General features: G+C 41.4%; 1 protein-coding gene across 2 annotated transcripts in view; it reads right to left on the bottom strand.

The window, feature by feature from the left end:
• Window positions 1-20,823, bottom strand: part of esrp1 (epithelial splicing regulatory protein 1) — a 47,261-nt gene that overhangs the window by 14,599 nt on the left and 11,839 nt on the right. The window contains exons 9-13 of one of the 2 annotated variants that reach the window (XM_060900140.1): window positions 18,194-18,236; window positions 17,797-18,098; window positions 13,411-13,647; window positions 8,674-8,872; window positions 5,617-5,821 (exon numbers count right to left, since the gene is read on the bottom strand). In XM_060900140.1, the coding sequence (XP_060756123.1) occupies window positions 5,617-5,821; window positions 8,674-8,872; window positions 13,411-13,647; window positions 17,797-18,098; window positions 18,194-18,236 (986 nt within the window). The remainder of the gene's footprint in view (window positions 1-5,616; window positions 5,822-8,673; window positions 8,873-13,410; window positions 13,648-17,796; window positions 18,099-18,193; window positions 18,237-20,823) is intronic. The other variant, XM_060900141.1, reaches the window with a different exon arrangement.

Below are 20,823 nucleotides of genomic sequence, written 5' to 3'. Positions count from 1 at the left end.
GGCTCCTCTATCAGGAGAGAAGAGGAGAGTTTTTGTGGATCATGACTACGCACCGGAGACCCTCAGGAAGCGCCGGGAATACGCGGAGGCGAAGAAGGTGCTGAGAGAGAATAACATACGGTTCCAAACTCCTTTCCCAGCCAGAATGAGAGTATTTTACGAGGGAGAGACATGCCTCTACAACTCGGCAGAGGAGGCTACCAAGGACATGGTGAAGAGAGATTTGTCCGTGACGGTATACAAACCACCGACGAGCTAGGCTGACAGAATTAAAAATCTGATGTGGCACAAAATCTGGTCCCTGAGAGGAGGAGAGCAGCAGCCAGAGGCGCAGCGGGATGGTTTCAAAAAGAGACTGGACGTTTTCAGACGGGCTGGCCGGTGAACTTTTGTCTTGGCGCGGATTCTTCACGGTAAGGAGGCAGAATAGTAATGACTGTGGAACAAACTATTAATAAACCACTACTACGGAAGGCGTTTGGGCTACGTTAATGACATTAATAATATAATTTGTCTGATCGGGGAAGGTCTGACTAAGCTAAAAGCATGGATCACTTTGAAAACTTTAAGGAGGGCCTTCCACACCTAAGGATGTATGGAGGCTTTCCCTCTGAGCCGGCAAAAGATCTCGGCTCCTTCAGGGTTACAAACAAGACCTCAAAACAGGAAGTTCAACCTGAGACATTGGTAAAATGTACCAAGTTCACGTTTTCACGGGACTGTTCTATTCGTGTTCTTTATTGTGTTTATGTTTTTACAGAGTTTGAGTGGAGGGAGGGCATTAGGATTAAAGGCAGCACTTGGATCTACAATGGAAAGCCATAAAGTTCCACTTAGGTTGGCTTCTTATAATGCGAAGGGTGTACTTAACCCGGTAAAAAGAAGCAAAATTCTGGGTAAAATGAAAAAAGACAAGGTAGATGTAATATTTCTGCAAGAGACCCATTTAACTGACTCCGAGCATGCTAAATTTAAAAGGCAGGGCATTAATCAGGTTTACTCAGCGTCCTATAAAACAGGACACAGAAGGGGGGTGGCAACACTGATATCAACAAGGGTAATTTTTGAAAATATAACAGAAATCACGGACAAGGAAGGAAGGTGGCTGTAGGAAAATTAGAAGGATCAGAAGTCACTCTCTTAAATGTATATGCACCTCCAGGTGCGACATGGGGGTTCTATAGACACATTTTTAATCTAATGATTACAAAAGCCCAGGGAATGGTGATTTGTGGTGGTGACTTTAATCTGAGACTGAATCCAAAGTGCGATGTGTCAAGATTAACTCAGACTCAGAATAACGCAGTAGGCAAAAAGGTGAGAAGGATGATAAGAGAGATGGGTATTTGTGATGTATGGAGGGAGTTCAATCCTACAACTAGAGACTATACTTTTTATTCTTCACCGCACAAAACTTACTCAAGAATTGAATTTTTTTTTATGTACAGTAAAGATATCGGTTTCCTAAGGTCATGCAAAATTGGAATAATGGACTTGTCGGACCACAGTCCGGTTTATCTAGATTTAAATCTAAAAAAATAGCAAAAATACTTTCTCCTGGAGGCTTAACTTAAATGCACTTAAGGGCAAAATGAAGGAGGAACTTCTCATCTCATCTCATTATCTGTAGCCGCTTTATCCTGTTCTACAGGGTCGCAGGCAAGCTGGAGTCTATCCCAGCTGACTACGGGCGAAAGGCGGGGTACGCCCTGGACAAGTCGCCAGGTCATCACAGGGCTGACACATAGACACAGACAACCATTCACACTCACATTCACACCTACGGTCAATTTAGAGTCACCAGTTAACCTAACCTGCATGTCTTTGGACTGTGGGGGAAACCGGAGCACCCGGAGGAAACCCACGCAGACAACATGCAAACTCTGCACAGAAAGGCCCTCGCCGGCCACGGGGCTCGAACCCGGACCTTCTTGCTGTGAGGCGACAGCGCTAACCACTACACCACCGTACCACCAAGGAGGAACTTCAAGAGGAAATTCAGTTATACATGTCAGAAAATAATACTGGGGAAGTGTCCCCACTTATGGTATGGGATGCAGGCAAGGCTGTTTTGAGAGGGAAAATCATTGCGAAATTGGCATTACAAAAGAGGCTCAGACAGGAAAAAATGGATAAACTAGAAAGAGTTAGGAAAATTAGAAGAAAAAAAAAAGATACCCAGTTGGACATTACTCAGAAAATTAGGGGAATTAAAAATCAGATAAAAGAAATTTACGAGACAGACATTCAGAAGAAACTAACCTTTTTGAAACAAAGGTATTATGAAGTAGGTAGTAAATCAGCTAAAATCTTGGCATACAAATTAAGAAAACAACAAGCAGAAAGAGTAGTACATAAAATTAAAGACCCAACAACTAAACAAATGAAACATGACTTTCAGGACATTCATAGTTGTTTTGAAAGATATTACAAAAACCTATATGCCCGGATGGCCCATAAGGGGGACAAAATCACCTGAATCTCTTCTTTCATCACTTAACCTCCCAACAATTACGGAAAACCAGAATAAAATCCTATTGGGCAATGTGACTATAGGGGAACTGCAAAAGGCAATCTCTAGACTCAAGCCTGATAAGTCTCCAGGTTCCGATGGATTTACAGCGAAGTGGTATAAGACTTTTAGTGATTCCCTATCTCCATTGTTACTGAGAACATTCAACTGGGTCAATTGAATTATTATTTCTCACTATCTGAATACTAAAACTGTCTATTAGTTCATGTAAGTACAGGATTACTGTAATAGAGGGGAGGGTGCTTTTGTAAAGATGTGAGCCTTCCCTTTTTTTCTTTCCCTTTGATTCTCATCTCATCTCATTATCTCTAGCCGCTTTATCCTGTTCTACAGGGTCGCAGGCAAGCTGGAGCCTATCCCAGCTGACTACGGGCAAAAGGCGGGGTACACCCTGGACAAGTCGCCAGGTCATCACAGGGCTGACACATAGACACAGACAACCATTCAGACTCACATTCACACCTACGGTCAATTTAGAGTCACCAGTTAACCTAACCTGCATGTCTTTGGACTGTGGGGGAAACCGGAGCACCCGGAGGAAACCCACGCGGACACAGGGAGAACATGCAAACTCCACACAGAAAGGCCCTCACCGGCCACGGGGCTCGAACCCGGACCTTCTTGCTGTGAGGCAACAGCGCTAACCACTACACCACCGTGCCGCCCTTCCCTTTGCTTATTTTTTATTTTTTTATTTCTCTCTTCTTATTCTGTTTGATGATAAGACATGATGATATGCATACAAAATCAAGAGCAACACGTATAACCTGATTTTTTCCCTTTCTTTTCTTCAATAAAAATTTAATAGCAAAAAAAAGGCCCTGTTTGAAGAAATATTGTACAAATAACCCGTATCACTGTGGATGTGCCACTACATGCCTGACGCTAAAGCTTATTTCAGCACTGTATGTCAGAATTAAAAAGGTGATAGACTTCCAGCATCAAGGGGAGAAGAAAGTAATTTAGCTAGTAAAATACAAATAGAAATCATGCAAATTTAAAGCAATTTTAAAAAAAAAACAACAACAAAAAACTTTGACGTTATTTCTAGGCCAACACATTTAGATAATGTAATAATATAACTGTTCCCAGTATTCTACAGTTTTATCAGGGAGAAATAACTAGAAAAATTTTTAATCAATCAATCAATCAATCAATCAATCAATCAATCAATCAATCAATCAATCAATCAATCAATCAATCAATCAATCCCGTTATCTTTTTCTAGCCCACTAATATAAATGGAACTGTGAAGTAAAAAGCAGTACAGATACATGTGAGATACTGCGTCATTAAATTCTTCTATACTTTCTTTATGGGCATGCAGCTCTGATAAGGTATTAGTTAAATCTTTGAAGCGGTACGTTATATTTATAGATACATTTGGAGATGAATCTGAATAGATTTAGTATTTTATTTCAACTAGATAAAGATTCTGAAATTTTTTTTTTATATTTTTCAAAATACAGAGGTGCACAAAACCCTATAAACATTATTTAGCACATGTCAGGAAACAAAATGCATATACATATGTATATAGAGATGTAATATTGGATCATTTTCCTCAATAAATAAATAAATGACCAAGTATAATATTTTTGTCTCATTTGTTTAACTGGGTTCTCTTTATCTACTTTTAGGACTTGTGTGAAAATCTGATGATGTTTTAGGCCATATTTATGCAGAAATATAGAAAATTCTAAAGGGTTCACAAACTTTCAAGCACCACCGTATGTTGTATACTACTGCCTAATTAGACTGATAAAGATTTTTCCAATTACATTAGCTCTAGATTGTACCAAAGAGTAATTTCTAATGTTTCTCAATTCACCAAACATATCATAATAAACATTTCTCCATTCACTTAAACCTATATTTTATACTTAAATGTCATTTAAAAATATTAAAATATAAATGTTCAAGTAAAGTGGAGGAAATCTCTTGATTTTTTTCCTCAGATACCATTAAATTCCACATTAACTGAAGGACTTTATAACAGGAGCATTACTGTTTTGAATAACACATTTAAATCCAGTGGCAAAAGAGCAGCATTTTTATCGATTCAGCAAGAAAAAGCAATCTCCGATAACTCGTGTTTAATTGAATTACTTAAAATGAGCTTAATTTAAAGGTGAACAAAATATCCCAGTTGTCCCAGGATTCATTTACTATCCATAAAAATGTCTACACAAAAAAGTCTCAGTACACCACCAAGAACCTTTTCTTTCATCATTTATAAAAACAACCAAAGCACCCAGTCTCATCTCATCTCATTATCTCTAGCCGCTTTATCCTTCTACAGGGTCGCAGGCAAGCTGGAGCCTATCCCAGCTGACTACGGGCGAAAGGCGGGGTACACCCTGGACAAGTCGCCAGGTCATCACAGGGCTGACACATAGAGACAAACAACCATTCACACTCACATTCACACCTACGGTCAATTTAGAGTCACCAGTTAACCTAACCTGCATGTCTTTGGACTGTAGGGGAAACCGGAGCACCCGGAGGAAACCCACGCGGACACGGGAAGAACATGCAAACTCCGCACAGAAAGGCCCTCGCCGGCCCCAGGGCTCGAACCCAGGACCTTCTTGCTGTGAGGCGACAGCGCTAACCACTACACCACCGTGCCACCCAGCACCCAGTCTGTATTACTATTTCAAAAGACATTATTTAAAACTATCCTGTGTACGCAGGATTTGTTTCATTTCTACAAACTGTTGTCACATCACATTTGTAGGGTACACTATTTGTTTTTACTTCTCAATATTATAAAGCCTGACCCTGACTCACTTCCTGTGGTCCTTAAGTGTTATACATCAGTGTTGCGGCTACCTTAGTGAATACTAACCTTTTTTGATATAAATTAGTGGGGGAAAAAATATGTAGTATTATTTAAGAAATATGAGGTGGCAAATTTATTTCCATATAATTTACATTTTTTTCACAGCACCATCATTTTTCCCGTTGACTTGCGGATTTCTGAACCCTACCGAACAGCATTTTAGTTCACAAGTCTTGAAGTGTCTCACAAGTCTCACAAGTGTCACTGAATATGCTAATGGTTGTATATTTGATCTCACCTTGGATAGTAGGTGGTGTAGTTTACGTACATCTGGTTGTTAGCCGGATAGAACGTAGCTGGTGCTATTGGGCGGGGACTCATCAGGAACTGGGAAGGGTAGAGTGCTGCGGCCTCCACAGGAAGAACCGACCCTGCAGGAAGCACTGCTCCAGCAGGAAGTACAGCCCCCACAGGAGGGAAAGAGTAAGATGCAGGAGTGAGACCTGCAATTCCAGAAATGAAAAAATTTAGGTAGGACAATCTAATACTCACTAATACCTCACGCATCTAGTCAACGTGACTAGGCAACTCCCATAGTTAGTATTTGGTTTAAATTGTTTAAATTTTGAACCATATCAAATCATGCCCGTTCACACTTCAGCTTAAGGAGTTCATTAATGCACCAGTTACTGTTTACTCGCCAGTGTGAAGTGGCTCCAGAGAGCCACTGCAAACCAGAGTTCTTCAAGGAGAAGACATGCAAAGAACTGTGATAGGGCATGATAAAGGTCCCCTTTAGAACACCTCAGCCCAGCCTACACCACTCCCTTTACCAACTTAATGTATAGACCCTTTTCACGTGACGTCACGACAAACGCGGTCGCCATTTTGGACATGTACTACCAGTAGTTTACCACAGCCAACACTGAGGAACGGCAGCAAAGAAAGTTTTTACTTTCAGCAAGACTTCCATCATGCCACTATATTGTTGTGCACCTGGATGTAGTAACCATCAACAAACAAGGCAAGGTTTATCATTTTATCGGATCCCGATGGAGAAGATGGATAGCGGCCATTAACAGGAAAGATTGGCAGCCCTCGGCATACCAACGCTTGTGTAGTGACCACTTTGTTGGAGGTAAGACGAATAAAATTAGCCAGAAAAGGCATTACATTGCTGTTAACATTCTGTGGCGGCGAGTGTGTAACCAAATAGGTTAAAATAACCCATTGTAACCTCTTTGTTCTTCTGTAGTAGCTATTGTTGACTAGCTAATGTCAACAACATAGTAGCTGGTATGTTACTGTAGCAATGTTTACGTTCAGTCATTTGGATGACTTAAAACCTTTCAGTCTCAAGTTTTTCCTTTACTGTATTTACTAGTTTACTGTAATTATGATCCGGCAGCTATTTACACCGGATCCAGTGTAAATAGCTGCCGGAGCCAACGTCCGAGGTTCCGGAGCGCGCTCTGGCTTGCTCCCCCTCAAATTAAGCCCTGTACAGGTAAATAGCTGCCGGAGCCAACGTCCAAGGTTCCGGAGCGCGCTCCGGAACCTCGGACGTTAGCTCCGGCAGCTATTTACACTGGATCCGGTGTAAATAGCTGCCGGATCATAATTACAGTAAACTAGTAAATACAGTAAAGGAAAAACTTGAGACTGAAAGGTTTTAACAGTCATCCAAATGACTGAACGTAAACATTGCTACAGTAACATACCAGCTACTATGTTGTTGACATTAGCTAGTGCTAACAGCTAGCTGCTAGTACACTGCTACAACACAGACACCGACCCTAATAATACAGTTCTTGGTCATTGCCTGGTAACAGTAAATTTATAACGGGCCATGTCTCAACAGACTAAGAAGTTATTTCAATGACATTTAATAACATTTTGTTTATCCTGAGGACTGAAAGTAAATGAAAATGTGAACAAACCTTAGCTGTAATAAGATGGCGACCACCGGCTCCAGGGACGACCCGCTGATGTAGGCATGTTACCCAGCCTGACACAAAATATTTGTAGGCATCCAAACTCTTATACGCTTTCAGATCAATACCTGTGTATGGCGATGGGTTTTTAACGACATAGGTATACAGATCATGTGGGCCGAAGTCAGGTAAAGACGAGGGCTTCGTGTACTTCCGTACATTAGTGAACAATCCTGGTGGAAGCAGGTAAACGTCGTTCTCTAAGCCTGCTAACCTCAATTTTTGCAAATACCTCTCCCTCTGCTCGCCCTGTAAATGCCCTACGTCGCTGGATAGTGAAGGTGTTTTCTGCATCTTGCTCCTTTTTCTTTTATGTTTTTCGTTTGTCGCCTTCCTCGAATTCAAACCGATTTGAGCCGAAGTCCACTACATGTCCAAAATGGCGGTCGCGTTTACGAAGGTCACGTGACTGAAAAGGGTCTATAGTCTTCAATTCAGTGTCTGAAATCCATTGTAACTGACAACTTCTTTTTATGATCCTGTTCATTGTTTGTTGTCAGGACAGCATGCAGTCACCCATGCACACAAACAATGAACTACTCACTGCAAAACACTCAGTGTTCCAGACTTCAAATCAGCCTGTTCTACTGGCCAATATTGGTTCATGTTCTGACTGAGCTTAAAATCTTATTGTTATACAACTCAGCACTGAAAATTTCCTCTCCTTTTAAAAGCATGCAGCCTGATCTAAATGCCCCTCAACAATCAAGTGATGGCCGTCATCATTCAACAGCTAGGTAGATGTGCTACCCTCCTCCACCAACCTTCCCAACAACAACAAGCCCTAGAAAGCCCAAAGCATGAGTGGTGTCTGTGGGACTTTCAAATGATCTGTCTTCTTGAGATCCTGTGAGTGCTGGTTGTTGGGTATTTTGGGGTCAAAAGGTGAGCAACCTGACAATCTAGTCTAGATCAGAACGGAGGGAAGGAGAAATCGAGACTACACCAAAACAAAAGGTCACTCCACACGTTTCGTCTGTGTCAAGTCTTATGCTTGAGAGTTTGTGTATCATGCAAACAGAGTGCCATACAATTTTCAACACAGGTGAACCTTAATCACAAGATTCATTCACAGATCAAAGACTTATAATGATCCCAAATCAGTCCCGAATTAGAGCCCCACCCTCGAAAGCTGGAAAAATGAGTGAATGTAGAATCAGTCAGCGTGAATAAATCACAAAAAAAGGAACGTCCACCCAAATGATTACACTCCGGCCTGTTCCCACTTCCTGGCTTCTTCCGGGTACCATGGACTTCTGAGTGAGAGGGAGGAAGGGAGCAAGAAAAGGAGGAAGAGGAAGGCGTGAAGCGCCACCTACCCGCAGCTGAGAGAAGCAGCCCCGCAGCCCATTAGCACTTACGTCGTAACTTACATGGCGGCGGCGAAAGGCCGCTCCTTGAGAGCGAGCCACCCATCAGCACCACGTTCATCTCCTGTGCTGAGCAGGCGAATACCTCCACATAGCGTTCCTTCATGCTGCGCTTATGGCAGCGCTGAGCCGTGGCATGCGCCCTTTCTGCCGACCGCATCTGGATGAACGCATCACCCGATGGACGGCCCTACAAGCACACACACACACACAAATTAAACACAGCCAGCATTAACTTTTTAGGCATTTTGTGCTACAGTAGCTCTTCTGTGGGATTGGACCATACAGGCTAGCTTTCGTGACTCATGCAAATAAATGAGCCTTCGACATCCATTACCCTGTCACTGGTTCACCAGTTGTCCTTCCTTGGATCACTTTTGGTAGGTACTAACCACTGCATGCTGGGAACACCCCACAAGATGTGCCACTTTGGAGATGCTCAGACCCAGTCATCTAGCCATCACAATTTGGCCCTTGTTAAAGTCACTCAGATCCTTACACTTGCACATTTTTCCTGCTTCCAACACATCCACTTCAAGAACTGACTGTTCTCTTGCTATGTAATATATCCCACCCCTTGACGGGTGCCACTGTAATGAGATAATCAATGTTATTCACTTCAGTGGTCATAATGTTATATACACTGATCTCATATATATATATATATATATATATATATATATACACACAGTATATTTATTTATTTATTTATTTGTGTGTGTGTGTGTGTGTGTGTGTGCAATAATACAAGTGGAAATATGTCATACATAAAATAATAAGTAAAAAAACAAACAAACATTGATTTAAAGCCCCTGAAAATACTATTTTAAGCACTTTTAAGAGCAAAAGTGAAATCAAAACTTATATTGTGTGGCTTTTCTGTTTTCACTCTGATCAGGATCTAAATTTGTTTGAAAGACATTAGGAAAGAAAGGGAACCTGTAAACTGAAAAGGAAAAACAGAACCCAGATACATTTTATTTATATAATATGTTCGAGGCATTTAGCAGACACTCTTATCCAGAGCGACCTACAACGTACCCGGAGCAGTTGGGGGTTAGGTGCCTTACGCAAGGGTACTTCAGCCATTCCTGCTGATCCAGGGAATCAAACTAATGACCTTTTAGTCCCAAACCTGCATCTCTAGCCATTAGGCCACAGCTTCCCCCATGACACTCATGATATGGGGGTTATAAAGGGGCTGGGCTGAGTTAATTTGGACCTCAGTTTTAGAAATTGAATTTTTCTTTTGAAATTTTAAACCTATGGTGAAATGCACTTTTGCCATTTGAGTTTTTACATATATACTGTATTGTCACAACGCAAGGGGGCGCGAAGTCGCGAAATCGCTAGGAGTAGTTGGTGGGTGTGGTTAGTGGAGTGTTTATCCTCCGGTTACTTATAATGACTAGAACTGGAGTCGTATAGATGTACGTACTTCCTCACTTCCTCGATCAACCGCTCTTCGTGCTGCTCCATCTTCGCTCATGTTTTTAAAAATGGCGGTAGTGAAAACAAAACAAACCGGGAAAGTAGGGAAGCGGAAGTGCGTGTACAGCGGATGTAGAGTGGACCTGGAGTGGACCAATCTTGTCTGCGACGCTGTCTGCGAGGCTTCTGCGGTGGTCACAATTTTTGGGAGGTGCGCGCAGAGCGTCTGCGAAGGTGGGGGGGCTACGCAGACGCCATCTGTGAGGACTGTGTTGTCAGCATAAGACTGGACTGGTCTGAAGTGTATATACCTTTAAACAGGTTTATGAAGACTTATGAGGCATTCCACAACACATCTAACCACATAATTTGAATGCAGGAATGAAAAAAAAACCTCAACAAAACAAAAAACAGATCATGATTAACTTGAAAATAAAATTGTGAATGCATTATACTCTTTCTATATGCTTTCTTACTCTCATTTTGCAAAATACATTGCTTCACAGTGATATAAGGACCAGCTACCCTGAAGGCCTCTATGTACTTTATGGTGACATGACATTTTGTTGGTTTCCATGAACAATATGATGTACATACACAACATACAGCCTTCAGTGGAGCCTTGGCTGGCCGTGAAATGGACATGACAGCTGGGTGAACTCCACAAATGAAGAAGCTATGCAACCAAGCCTGTGACTGGTTGCAAACAGACAATACATGCCCAAGCTTATTCTGTCAAAGACAGATGACTTTAAAGCAGATACGCAGAACCTTTTATTTTTAAATAAATTTCTGAGTGGATAGTATCTCCATCCTTGACTCTTGTATGCTGCATAAATGGGAATAAAAAATATATTTTTGAGAGTTAAAATCGACCGCAAAGTTGGCATTCGAGCTGCCCCGCTAAGCCAGCCAGCCCTGAGTGCGTGACGTCACTGCGATAACCGGTTTTAAGGCCGAGGCCTTTGACAGCTATAGACCAAAGTCATATAAATAAAAATTTATGGTGAAAGTAAGAAATACCGTTACCGACTTGCTCAACTAAGACTGATTTGACTTCATTGATTGTGGGTTGACTCTCATTAAAACAGGATGGGTGTTATAACTTATGCAGTATACATGTACATGCATGCATTTTCACTGATAAAACATAAAAGGCTCATTAAATAATCAGATGAACTGAGACAATCACATTCTGAAGCAAATTAAATAATCTCATACCGGTAACTTAAATACACAATACAAGTTACATGTATTAATCTAAATGCAGGTAAACAACGTGTTTTGTATCCAAATGAGAGTCGGAGCTTCTCCATCTGTGTTCTTGCTTCTTGAAGGCCGATCTTGTGGCCGATTGTTTCGAAACAATCTCATTTTCAGTTGTTCGTTCAGTTCTCCGTTCATTCGCTTCTTCCACGTAAGGGCAAGATGGCAGCAATATTCAGCGGAGAAATCAGACGGCTGGTCCACTCATTCTCCATTTTCTCCATACTGAGTACTCCGCCATTACTGCTCGGCTCAGGCAATTACTAAAACCCGGGACGTCACCGGTTTTAGCAACAACCGCGGGGAGGTCACTGCCCGAGCAAGAATATATCACGTCCCGGGTTTTACCAACAACCCTCGGCTCACACTCCGGGAGAACTGGTACAACTGGACTTGCTTTCCTTTTTTTTTTTTAAATAAATATAATAAATACTTTCCTTTTCTTGTAGTTTTATTTAATTGTTGGTACTGCACCCTCTTTCAATACGGGCTTACAGCCAACGCTCCTCAACAGATCAGAGGTCTCGTACGAGTCTTCAGTAAAATGTGCAGAGCAGAGGAAAGACCACTTCGTAGGCACCCAATGTGCCCGTGAACTTCTCGCAAAACGTGTCCAAATCTTTGCAGTTTGAACATTCTTGGGCCATGAATGCAACATAAATCCACCTTCTGTCGTCTTGCTGCACCGGCCAGCAACACATCTACGTGGCATGGCGATAAATTAGCTCAAAATGGAGGATCAGAGTTGCAGTCAGCTCTGTGTTTTAGTATAGTGGAAATGGCGACGAGACCGACAGACTTCCTGTTGTGACATTACGGATGTCAAGGTCATTCACTCAGACCGCTACCTACATGAATCATTTTAATCGTAAAAATGACTATATTAGATTTATTGGTAATGCTTAAAACTATTCCTGTGCCATTCTTGAGGTCTCAAGGCATTTATAAACGAAAGTAAGGCCATGGTTCTGCCTATCTCCTTTAAGGAATGGCAACCTTCTTTCTGTATTTGTGGAAACTGTCATGAAATTTTAATAGCACCATCTGTAATACTGGTGCACAACAAATATGAAACCGCAGACAGGATGCAACATAGTAAACTCGCTAAGGTAGCTTTGTCTTTGCACAACCTTTGTAGATGTTGTATTAAGTATGCCGAGACCTTAACAATAAGAACAACTTGTGTGTAGGAGTAGGTAGGGGTATCCCAATCCCAGTTAACGCGGAGGGGTAGGGGAAGGGGTAGGGCTTCTATACCCCTCCAAACGGAGATTTTCCTGGAGCTGACTCCGAACGAAGGGGTTTGAGTGATTTCCCACAATGCCATGCGGATTTCAGCGAGATTTCATGCGGATTTCAGAAAGATGGCGGTTCCCGCGGTGAAAGATTGTCATAAATGTATTTTCTCCATTATTTACGTGTTTTAAGTTGTTATCCAGAGGAAACACACCGCTTGATTCGCTTTCGAGCTGAGAATGAGCAGCGATTTCTGAAATCCAAGCTGCTGCTAAAAAGCTTTGGGAGTGAGTATTGTTTTCGGTTGCTTGACTGCGTACGTTTTGTTCTGTTATTCTCGCTTTTATTGTTTACATGAGTGTTCTGACACCTCATTCTGTCGGATGTGGTGCACGAAGCGCCAAAGATATCCCATTCAGTGGTGTTAGTTAACAAATCACACCCTGCCAGCAGAGATTTCTGGCTCTGACTGTAGCGGCTGGTCGCAGCCAATGACGCGTCGCGTTTTGCTAACGTAAACGCTGACGGAGGTACGCGATGACGTATGCGATCGTTGAAGGGCTATCCCAATACGTAGGGGTTGAATTTCAAGCCCTATCCCTTGTAGCTCAGTTTCAAGGGGAAGGGCCAAGGGGAAGGGGGAGGGGGAGGGGTAGAAATTAGAATTGGGATTGGGCCTTTGTGTATGTGTGTTAGTTAACGAAACAATCATTAACTGAGACCTTGGCAATAAGGACAATACTGCATGTGAGACCTAAGGTGTCCATGTATACATTGTGTAGGTAGGTGTGTTACCTGCTGATTGAGAACCATGTGTACTCCATGTGGTTTTATATCAGCTGTGTATTCGCCTAGGAAAAGCAGAATGTCTTGAACAGTAGCGTCATATGGCAGACCTCTGAGTCTCAGACAGTCCCTTGTTCCAGGTATGGCAGCAACTGTCGATGGCACAAATGTAGGCTGGGCCATTAGGGGCAGGATAGGCGAGGGGGCCACTGGAATTAGTGGAGCCGAAGAATATCTGTTCAAAACCTGACACATACAGATGTCCATACAATGAAACAAAAACTTTTCCACACATTACGACATATTAGAACACACAGCTCACTGCAGTTATGGATCAGGGCCAAAAGGATACCAATGTTTGCTTTCTGCAGAGTGGTAATAAAATGACTACATGTTGATACACACCCTGTGTGTGTGTGTGTGTGTGTGTGTGTGTGTGTGTGTGTGTGTGTGTGTGTGTGTTCTGGATGGTAAAACTTAACAGGGTGAACACAACATTTCTATTAAATAAGCAAAAATGTAACTGCAAACAACATTCAGGTAGACAGACAGACAATTGCACACAGTTTGACTGAAATGTTTTGTCTGTGCGCTGGCAGCAAATCTTTTTTACGGATTGCAGTGACATGTATCACAATTCAATTATTAAAACTATTAAGTTGGAGAAAATAGACAAATGCACACACGCACATTTTAAGCATCATTTACCAAGACTGCAAAATGCCAAAGGCAAGATTTTTGCACTTTTTTCCCTTCTCTAAAACAAAAACATCAGGATAAGTGTCACGGTTTTGTGCATTTTTAATGTTCTGAATTAAAACACTGCATTAGCAACCAAATATTTTATTTCAATATAATTACTGCAGTTTCATGATTACTGTAAGTTCATTATCATATTTCCCGTGCTTTAATTTGCAATACCGTTTGCCAAAATTGTTGACAGGAAATGAATAGGATAGTTCAGAGCAGAACCTCTGTAATCTATGTTACTAATCAGACGATATAAAAAGGAACGGAGGTGGTCACAGTTTCCTCAGCCTAGGTACATTTAATGAATGGTTCAGCTTCATTAAAATTAATTCGTTCATTTTCTGTAGCTAGAGCGTCTACTGACTTTTTGAGCAGGCGTTAGCAACGGTCCTGCCCTCGATATAGCTATCCAGCTCACATCACAGCTATAAGTTATACAGGTTGAGAGAGCAGGTTCGTTCACCACCAGAGTGTAAAGCCTGACTGAGCTGTGCTTGCACAAGCCTGTTTCTGATGACCAATTGTGCACCCCGTCTACACTTTTTTTGTTGTTTTTTTCATTTTAAGCTCTTTCTTGGTGATATTTACAAGTAATCAAAGCCATTTATACCATGTCTAACCTTGTCCTTAAAGTCTATGAACCAAAGATGATACATGTTCTCGATAGAATTGATGATTATTTTGGAAATAGATAAATAGTTCTTCTCAGTATGTTACAACATATTTTCTCTTCTTTTTTTCAAGATTTTTTTTGGGCTTTTTTCACCTTTATTGGATAGGACAGTGTAGAGACAGGAAATGAGCAGGAGAGAGAGACGGGGAGGGATCGGGAAATGACCTCGGGCCGGAATCAAACCCGGGTCCCCGGATTTATGGTATGGCGCCTTATCCACCTGAGCCACGACACCCCCCATATTTTCTCTTCTAATAAAACTCTATTCTATTCTAAGACTCTTCAGTCTTCATGTCACACATTCTGATATGTAAATAATAATGATTCAACCAACATGAAAATTAGTCTACGACATCATCGAGTGAGTTGTAGTGACTTCGTTGATTACGCCTTTGTTATTTTCGACTGAAAAGATTTCGCAGCACTGTGGAGAAGTAAGGTGTAGCTGCCTTTCTATGGATGTAAACTGATATCATATCACTCCATGTTGTCTCGGTGAATTTCTAATTATTCTATCCACATTCACTGGATATGAGCGATCGTGTGCTCTGATTGGCTACTCTATTACTAGGCTATCAGCTCATATACCATGAGTAGAGAAAAACAAAATGGAGGAGCGTGTTGCTGAACCAACTGAGGACGAAATAAAAACTCTACTTGAAAAAAAAACTCAAAAAAACGCAAAAAAACAAACAACAAAATATGGAATGAAAGTATTTGATAAGAACATGTCTTTTTTTTACTTTTTCATTAATTATTATTATAGCATTTTTCACAAATTGCTCCTGTCATTTCGCCGGTTTGTTTGCATTCTAAGCGGAAATGATTTTGTCGGACGTTTTGTATAAAGTTTTTACAGTATTTATCGAATTTGCAAAAAATAAAAATAAAAATGCTCTGTTTCTCAAAATCCAGTGAATGTGGATAGAATAAAACAGTTATTCCACTCAATCTCGTCGTACATGGCTTACAGCAAACTCGGTGCTACGCGCCTCGTCGGCTATCAGCTCATGTACGACTCAATTTCGTGGAATAACTTAAATATACCTGTATTAAAGCATGAAATCATGACTCTCATATAAGAGTAAAAACAGTTTGATAGACACAAAACTACTAATTTGTCAGTAACAAGTACAAGAACTGCTTATACATGAACTGTTCCTCACTAGCTACTATCCACTCTCAAATCACAGATATAAATGTTCAAGGTTTTGCCACATATTGACAAGAAACTGATTTGGATTTGATGTCATCGGTTGCATTCTGCTTCTCGAAATTGTGTTGCGTGACTACATTTCCCTGGTGGTTAAATCGGCAGCATAAGTTGCAAGTGGAAAACAAGGAACTGATTTATCAGAAAGGAAAAAAAAACATGTTTGAACAATTGTAAATACACTTGGGTGTTACTGAACATAGTGTATTATGAGTAACACTTCACCAGAAAAACCTCTTATTATAATGCCAGGTTCATTAATGACTTAGTACAGGTGTGTTAAAATCCAGAGCTGCATTACAACAGTCTTACAAATTTACGTAACATCCTTGCTGCAACACACTCAGATCGGCATATCAATTAAAACGACATGTCGCTGACAAGTCAAATCAAGTAAGAGGAGGAAATGCACGACACTGTGCTGACTTGTGAGTGAGTTGTCTAAACATGGTGTTCTCAAACTCTTCATAGCCAGAGACCGCTTTAAAAATAAATAAAAAATTATAAATTAATTCCAAGGGCAGCACGGTGGTGTAGTGGTTAGCACTGTCGCCTCACAGCAAGAAGGTCTTGGGTTCGAGCCCAGTGGCCAACAGGGGCCTTTCTGTGTGGAGTTTGCATGTTCTCCCCGTGGGTTTCCTCCAGGTGCTCTGGTTTCCCCCAAAGGCATGCAGGTTAGGCTAATTGGTGGCTCTAAATTGACTGTCAGTGTGAATGGTTGTCTGTGTGTGTCAGCCCTGCGGTAACCTGGCGACTTGTCCAGGGTGTACCCCGCCTCTCGCCCATAGTCAACTGGGATAGGCTCCAGCTTGCCTGTGACCCTGTAGGACAGGATAAGCGGCTAGAGATAATGGATGGATGGATGGAAATTCATTCCAAGGACCTCCTCAGTACCGATGTAGTGGATTAGCATTATTTAAAAGTGTCCAATAATATTTACGATTTCTTAGAGCCATACAGATTATTCTTTACACCAACAAATCACATTATGCCCAAATTGACATTATTTATATCTTGTTTTTGAGTTATTAATTCAATTATATGAAGTGACCAGTCTAATAAGTATTAAAAAAAATAATAATAAAAATAATAGCTTTAATAATGCCGGGTTGTGATTTCCACCATCCATCCATCCATCCATCCATCCATTATCTGTAGCCGCTTATCCTGTTCTACAGGGTCGCAGGCAAGCTGGAGCCTATCCCAGCTGACTATGGGCGAGAGGCAGGGTACACCCTGGACAAGTCGCCAGGTCATAACAGGGTGTGATTTCCACCACTGTCACAAAATTAAAAACAATAGACTTGCTGCCGATGCTTCACTGGACCACTTTGAGAACCCCTGGTCTAAAAAGCTTCTTTAATGATTCTAATGAACACACCCCATTTAATGAATTATTCCGTTAATAACTAGAAAAGCACTCGGAGAGCGCAGACCTCCACCAAGAACCCTTTAAAAAAATCCGGGATCCAGAAGGTGATCTGGATCACCGCCAAAATTTAATGGATTGTTACTTGTGCCCAGTCACACCTCTGGGAAAAATTTCAGAGCAATCCGTTCGTAACTTTTTCCGTAATGTTGCTAACAGACAAACCAACAAACAAACCAATGCTACCGAAAACATAACCTCCTTGGCGGAGGTAAATATTAATAAAGCCCATGTAAGCACATTTTGCAAAGTAGTCCAAAAACAAATCTCATTCCAGGTCATGTTGCATGCTCACCATACATCATAGACAGTATGAATATTTGTACAAACCTGTTGCACCTCTGCCGCCGTGCTTTTGAACAGCTCAATGTACCTCTTGCCAAGAATTTCCTTGTGCTTCTTTAGTGCATTCTCTGCATACTCTTCACAGGAGAACAAGACAAAAGCGTCCCCGGTGGGCCTGCCATCAGGGAAGCGCACAAACAGTATACCCTCTGTGCCATCCGTCACTGGGCACGATGGAGAGAAGAACTGCAGCACCTGCTCAGCTGTGGCAGTAAATGGTAACCCCCGCATGCGTATGATCACCTGGCTCTCCCGTGACAGGAATTTCGCAACTTCATTAGAGGTGCCTGTTATTGAAATACAAATGTAATGCATTTGTATTACATACAGTATTGCTTATGACAAAAGTTCACAAGAAGCTGTGAGAGGCCTATTTCTTTACCTCCTGCTATCTTCAAGAAGTCTTCACCAGTTGCTTTATAAACCTGAAACACAAAACTACAATATTTCTCTCTGTATGGCTTTATTTATAAACAGAAAGGAAATGGCACAATTCTATCTTGAAGAAAATATTCTACAGCGTAATAACTATTACATTAGGGTGCACGTACAGTGGTGCTTGAAAGTTTGTGAACCCTTTAGAATTTTCTATATTTCTGCATAAATATGACCTAAAACATCATCAGATTTTCACACAAGTCCTAAAAGTAGATAAAGAGAACCCAGTTAAACAAATGAGACAAAAATATTATACTTGGTCATTTATTTATTGAGGAAAATGATCCAATATTACGTATCTGTGAGTGGCAAAAGTATGTGAACCTCTTGGATTAGCAGTTAATTTGAAGGTGAAATTAGAGTCAGGTGTTTTCAATCAATGGGATGACAATCAGGTGTGAGTGGGCACCCTGTTTTATTTAAAGAACAGGGATCTATCAAAGTCTGATCTTCACAACACATGTTTGTGGAAGTGTATCATGGCACGAACAAAGGAGATTTCTGAGGACCTCAGAAAAAGCGTTGTTGATGCTCATCAGGCTGGAAAAGGTTATAAAACCATCTCTGAAGAGTTTGGACTCCACCAATCCACAGACAGACAGATTGTGTACAGATGGAGGAAATTCAAGACCATTGTTACCCTCCCCAGGAGTGGTCGACCAACAAAGATCACTCCAAGAGCAAGGTGTGTAATAGTTGGTGAGGTCACAAAGGACCCCAGGGTAATTTCTAAGCAACTGAAGGCTTCTCTCACATTGGCTAATGTTAATGTTCATGAGTCCACCATCAGGAGAACACTGAACAACAAATGGTGTGCATGGCAGGGTTGCAAGGAGAAAGCCACTGCTCTCCAAAAAGAACATTGCTGCTCGTCTGCAGTTTGCTAAAGATGATGTGGATAAGCCAGAAGGTTATTGGAAAAATGTTTTGTGGACGCATGAGACCAAAATAGAACTTTTTGGTTTAAATGAGAACGTTATGTTTGGAGAAAGGAAAACACTGCATTACAGCTTAAGAACCTTATCCCATCTGTGAAACATGGTGGTGGTAGTATCATGGTTTGGGCCTGTTTTGCTGCATTTGGGCCAGGACGGCTTGCCATCATTGATGGAACAATTCTGAATTATACCAGCGAATTCTAAAGGAAAATGTCAGGACATCTGTCCATGAACTGAATCTCAAGAGAAGGTGGATCATGCAGCAAGACAACGACCCTAAGCACACAAGTCGTTCTACCAAAGAATGGTTAAAGAAGAATAAAGTTCATGTTTTGGAATGGCCAAGTCAAAGTCCTGACCTTAATCCAATCGAAATGTTGTGGAAGGACCTGAAGCGAGCAGTTCATGTGAGGAAACCCACCAACATCCCAGAATTGAAGCTGTTCTGTACGGAGGAACGGGCTAAAATTCCTCCAAGCCAGTGTGCAGGACTGATCAACAGTTACCAGAAACATTTAGCTGCAGTTATTGCTGCACAAGGGGGTCACACCAGATACTGAACACAAAGGTTCACATACTTTTGCCACTCACAGATATGTAATATTGGATCATTTTCCTCAATAAATAAATGACCAAGTACAACCCCGATTCCAAAAAAGTTGGGACAAAGTACAAATTGTAAATAAAAACGGAATGCAATGATGTGGACGTTTCAAAATTCCATATTTTATTCAGAATAGAACATAGATGACATATCAAATGTTTAAACTGAGAAAATGTATCATTTAAAGAGAAACATTTGGTGATTTTAAATTTCATGACAACAACACATCTCAAAAAAGTTGGGACAAGGCCATGTTTACCACTGTGAGACATCCCCTTTCCTCTTTACAACAGTCTGTAAACATCTGGGGACTGAGGAGACAAGTTGCTCAAGTTTAGGGATAGGAATGTTAACCCATCCTTGTCTAATGTAGGATTCTAGTTGCTCAACTGTCTTAGGTCTTTTTTGTCGTATCTTCCATTTTATGATGTTTTCTATGGGTGAAAGATCTGGACTGCAGGCTGGCCAGTTCAGTACCCAGGCCCTTCTTCTACGCAGCCATGATGCTGTAATTGTTTGGCATTGTCATGTTGGAAAATGCAAGGTCTTCCCTGAAAGAGACGTCGTCTGGATGGGAGCATATGTTGCTCTAGAACCTGGATATACCTTTCAGCATTGATGGTGTCTTTCCAGATGTGTAAGCTGCCCATGCCACACGCACTAATGCAACCCCATACCATCAGAGATGCAGGCTTCTGAACTGAGCGCTGATAACAACTTGGGTCGTCCTTCTCCTCTTTAGTCCGAATGACACGGCGTCCCTGATTTCCATAAAGAACTTCAAATTTTGATTCGTCTGACCACAGAACAGTTTTCCACTTCGCCACAGTCCATTTTAAATGAGCCTTGGCCCAGAGAAGATGTCTGCACTTTTGGATCATGTTTAGATACGACTTCTTTGAACTATAGAGTTTTAGCTGGCAACAGCGGATGGCACGGTGAATTGTGTTCACAGATAATGTTCTCTGGAAATATTCCTGAGCCCATTTTGTGATTTCCAATACAGAAGCATGCCTGTATGTGATGCAGTGC

Source organism: Neoarius graeffei, chromosome 19 (assembly GCF_027579695.1).
Source record: "Neoarius graeffei isolate fNeoGra1 chromosome 19, fNeoGra1.pri, whole genome shotgun sequence".
NCBI lineage: Eukaryota > Metazoa > Chordata > Actinopteri > Siluriformes > Ariidae > Neoarius > Neoarius graeffei.
This window is presented reverse-complemented; position numbering and strand designations above follow the sequence as displayed.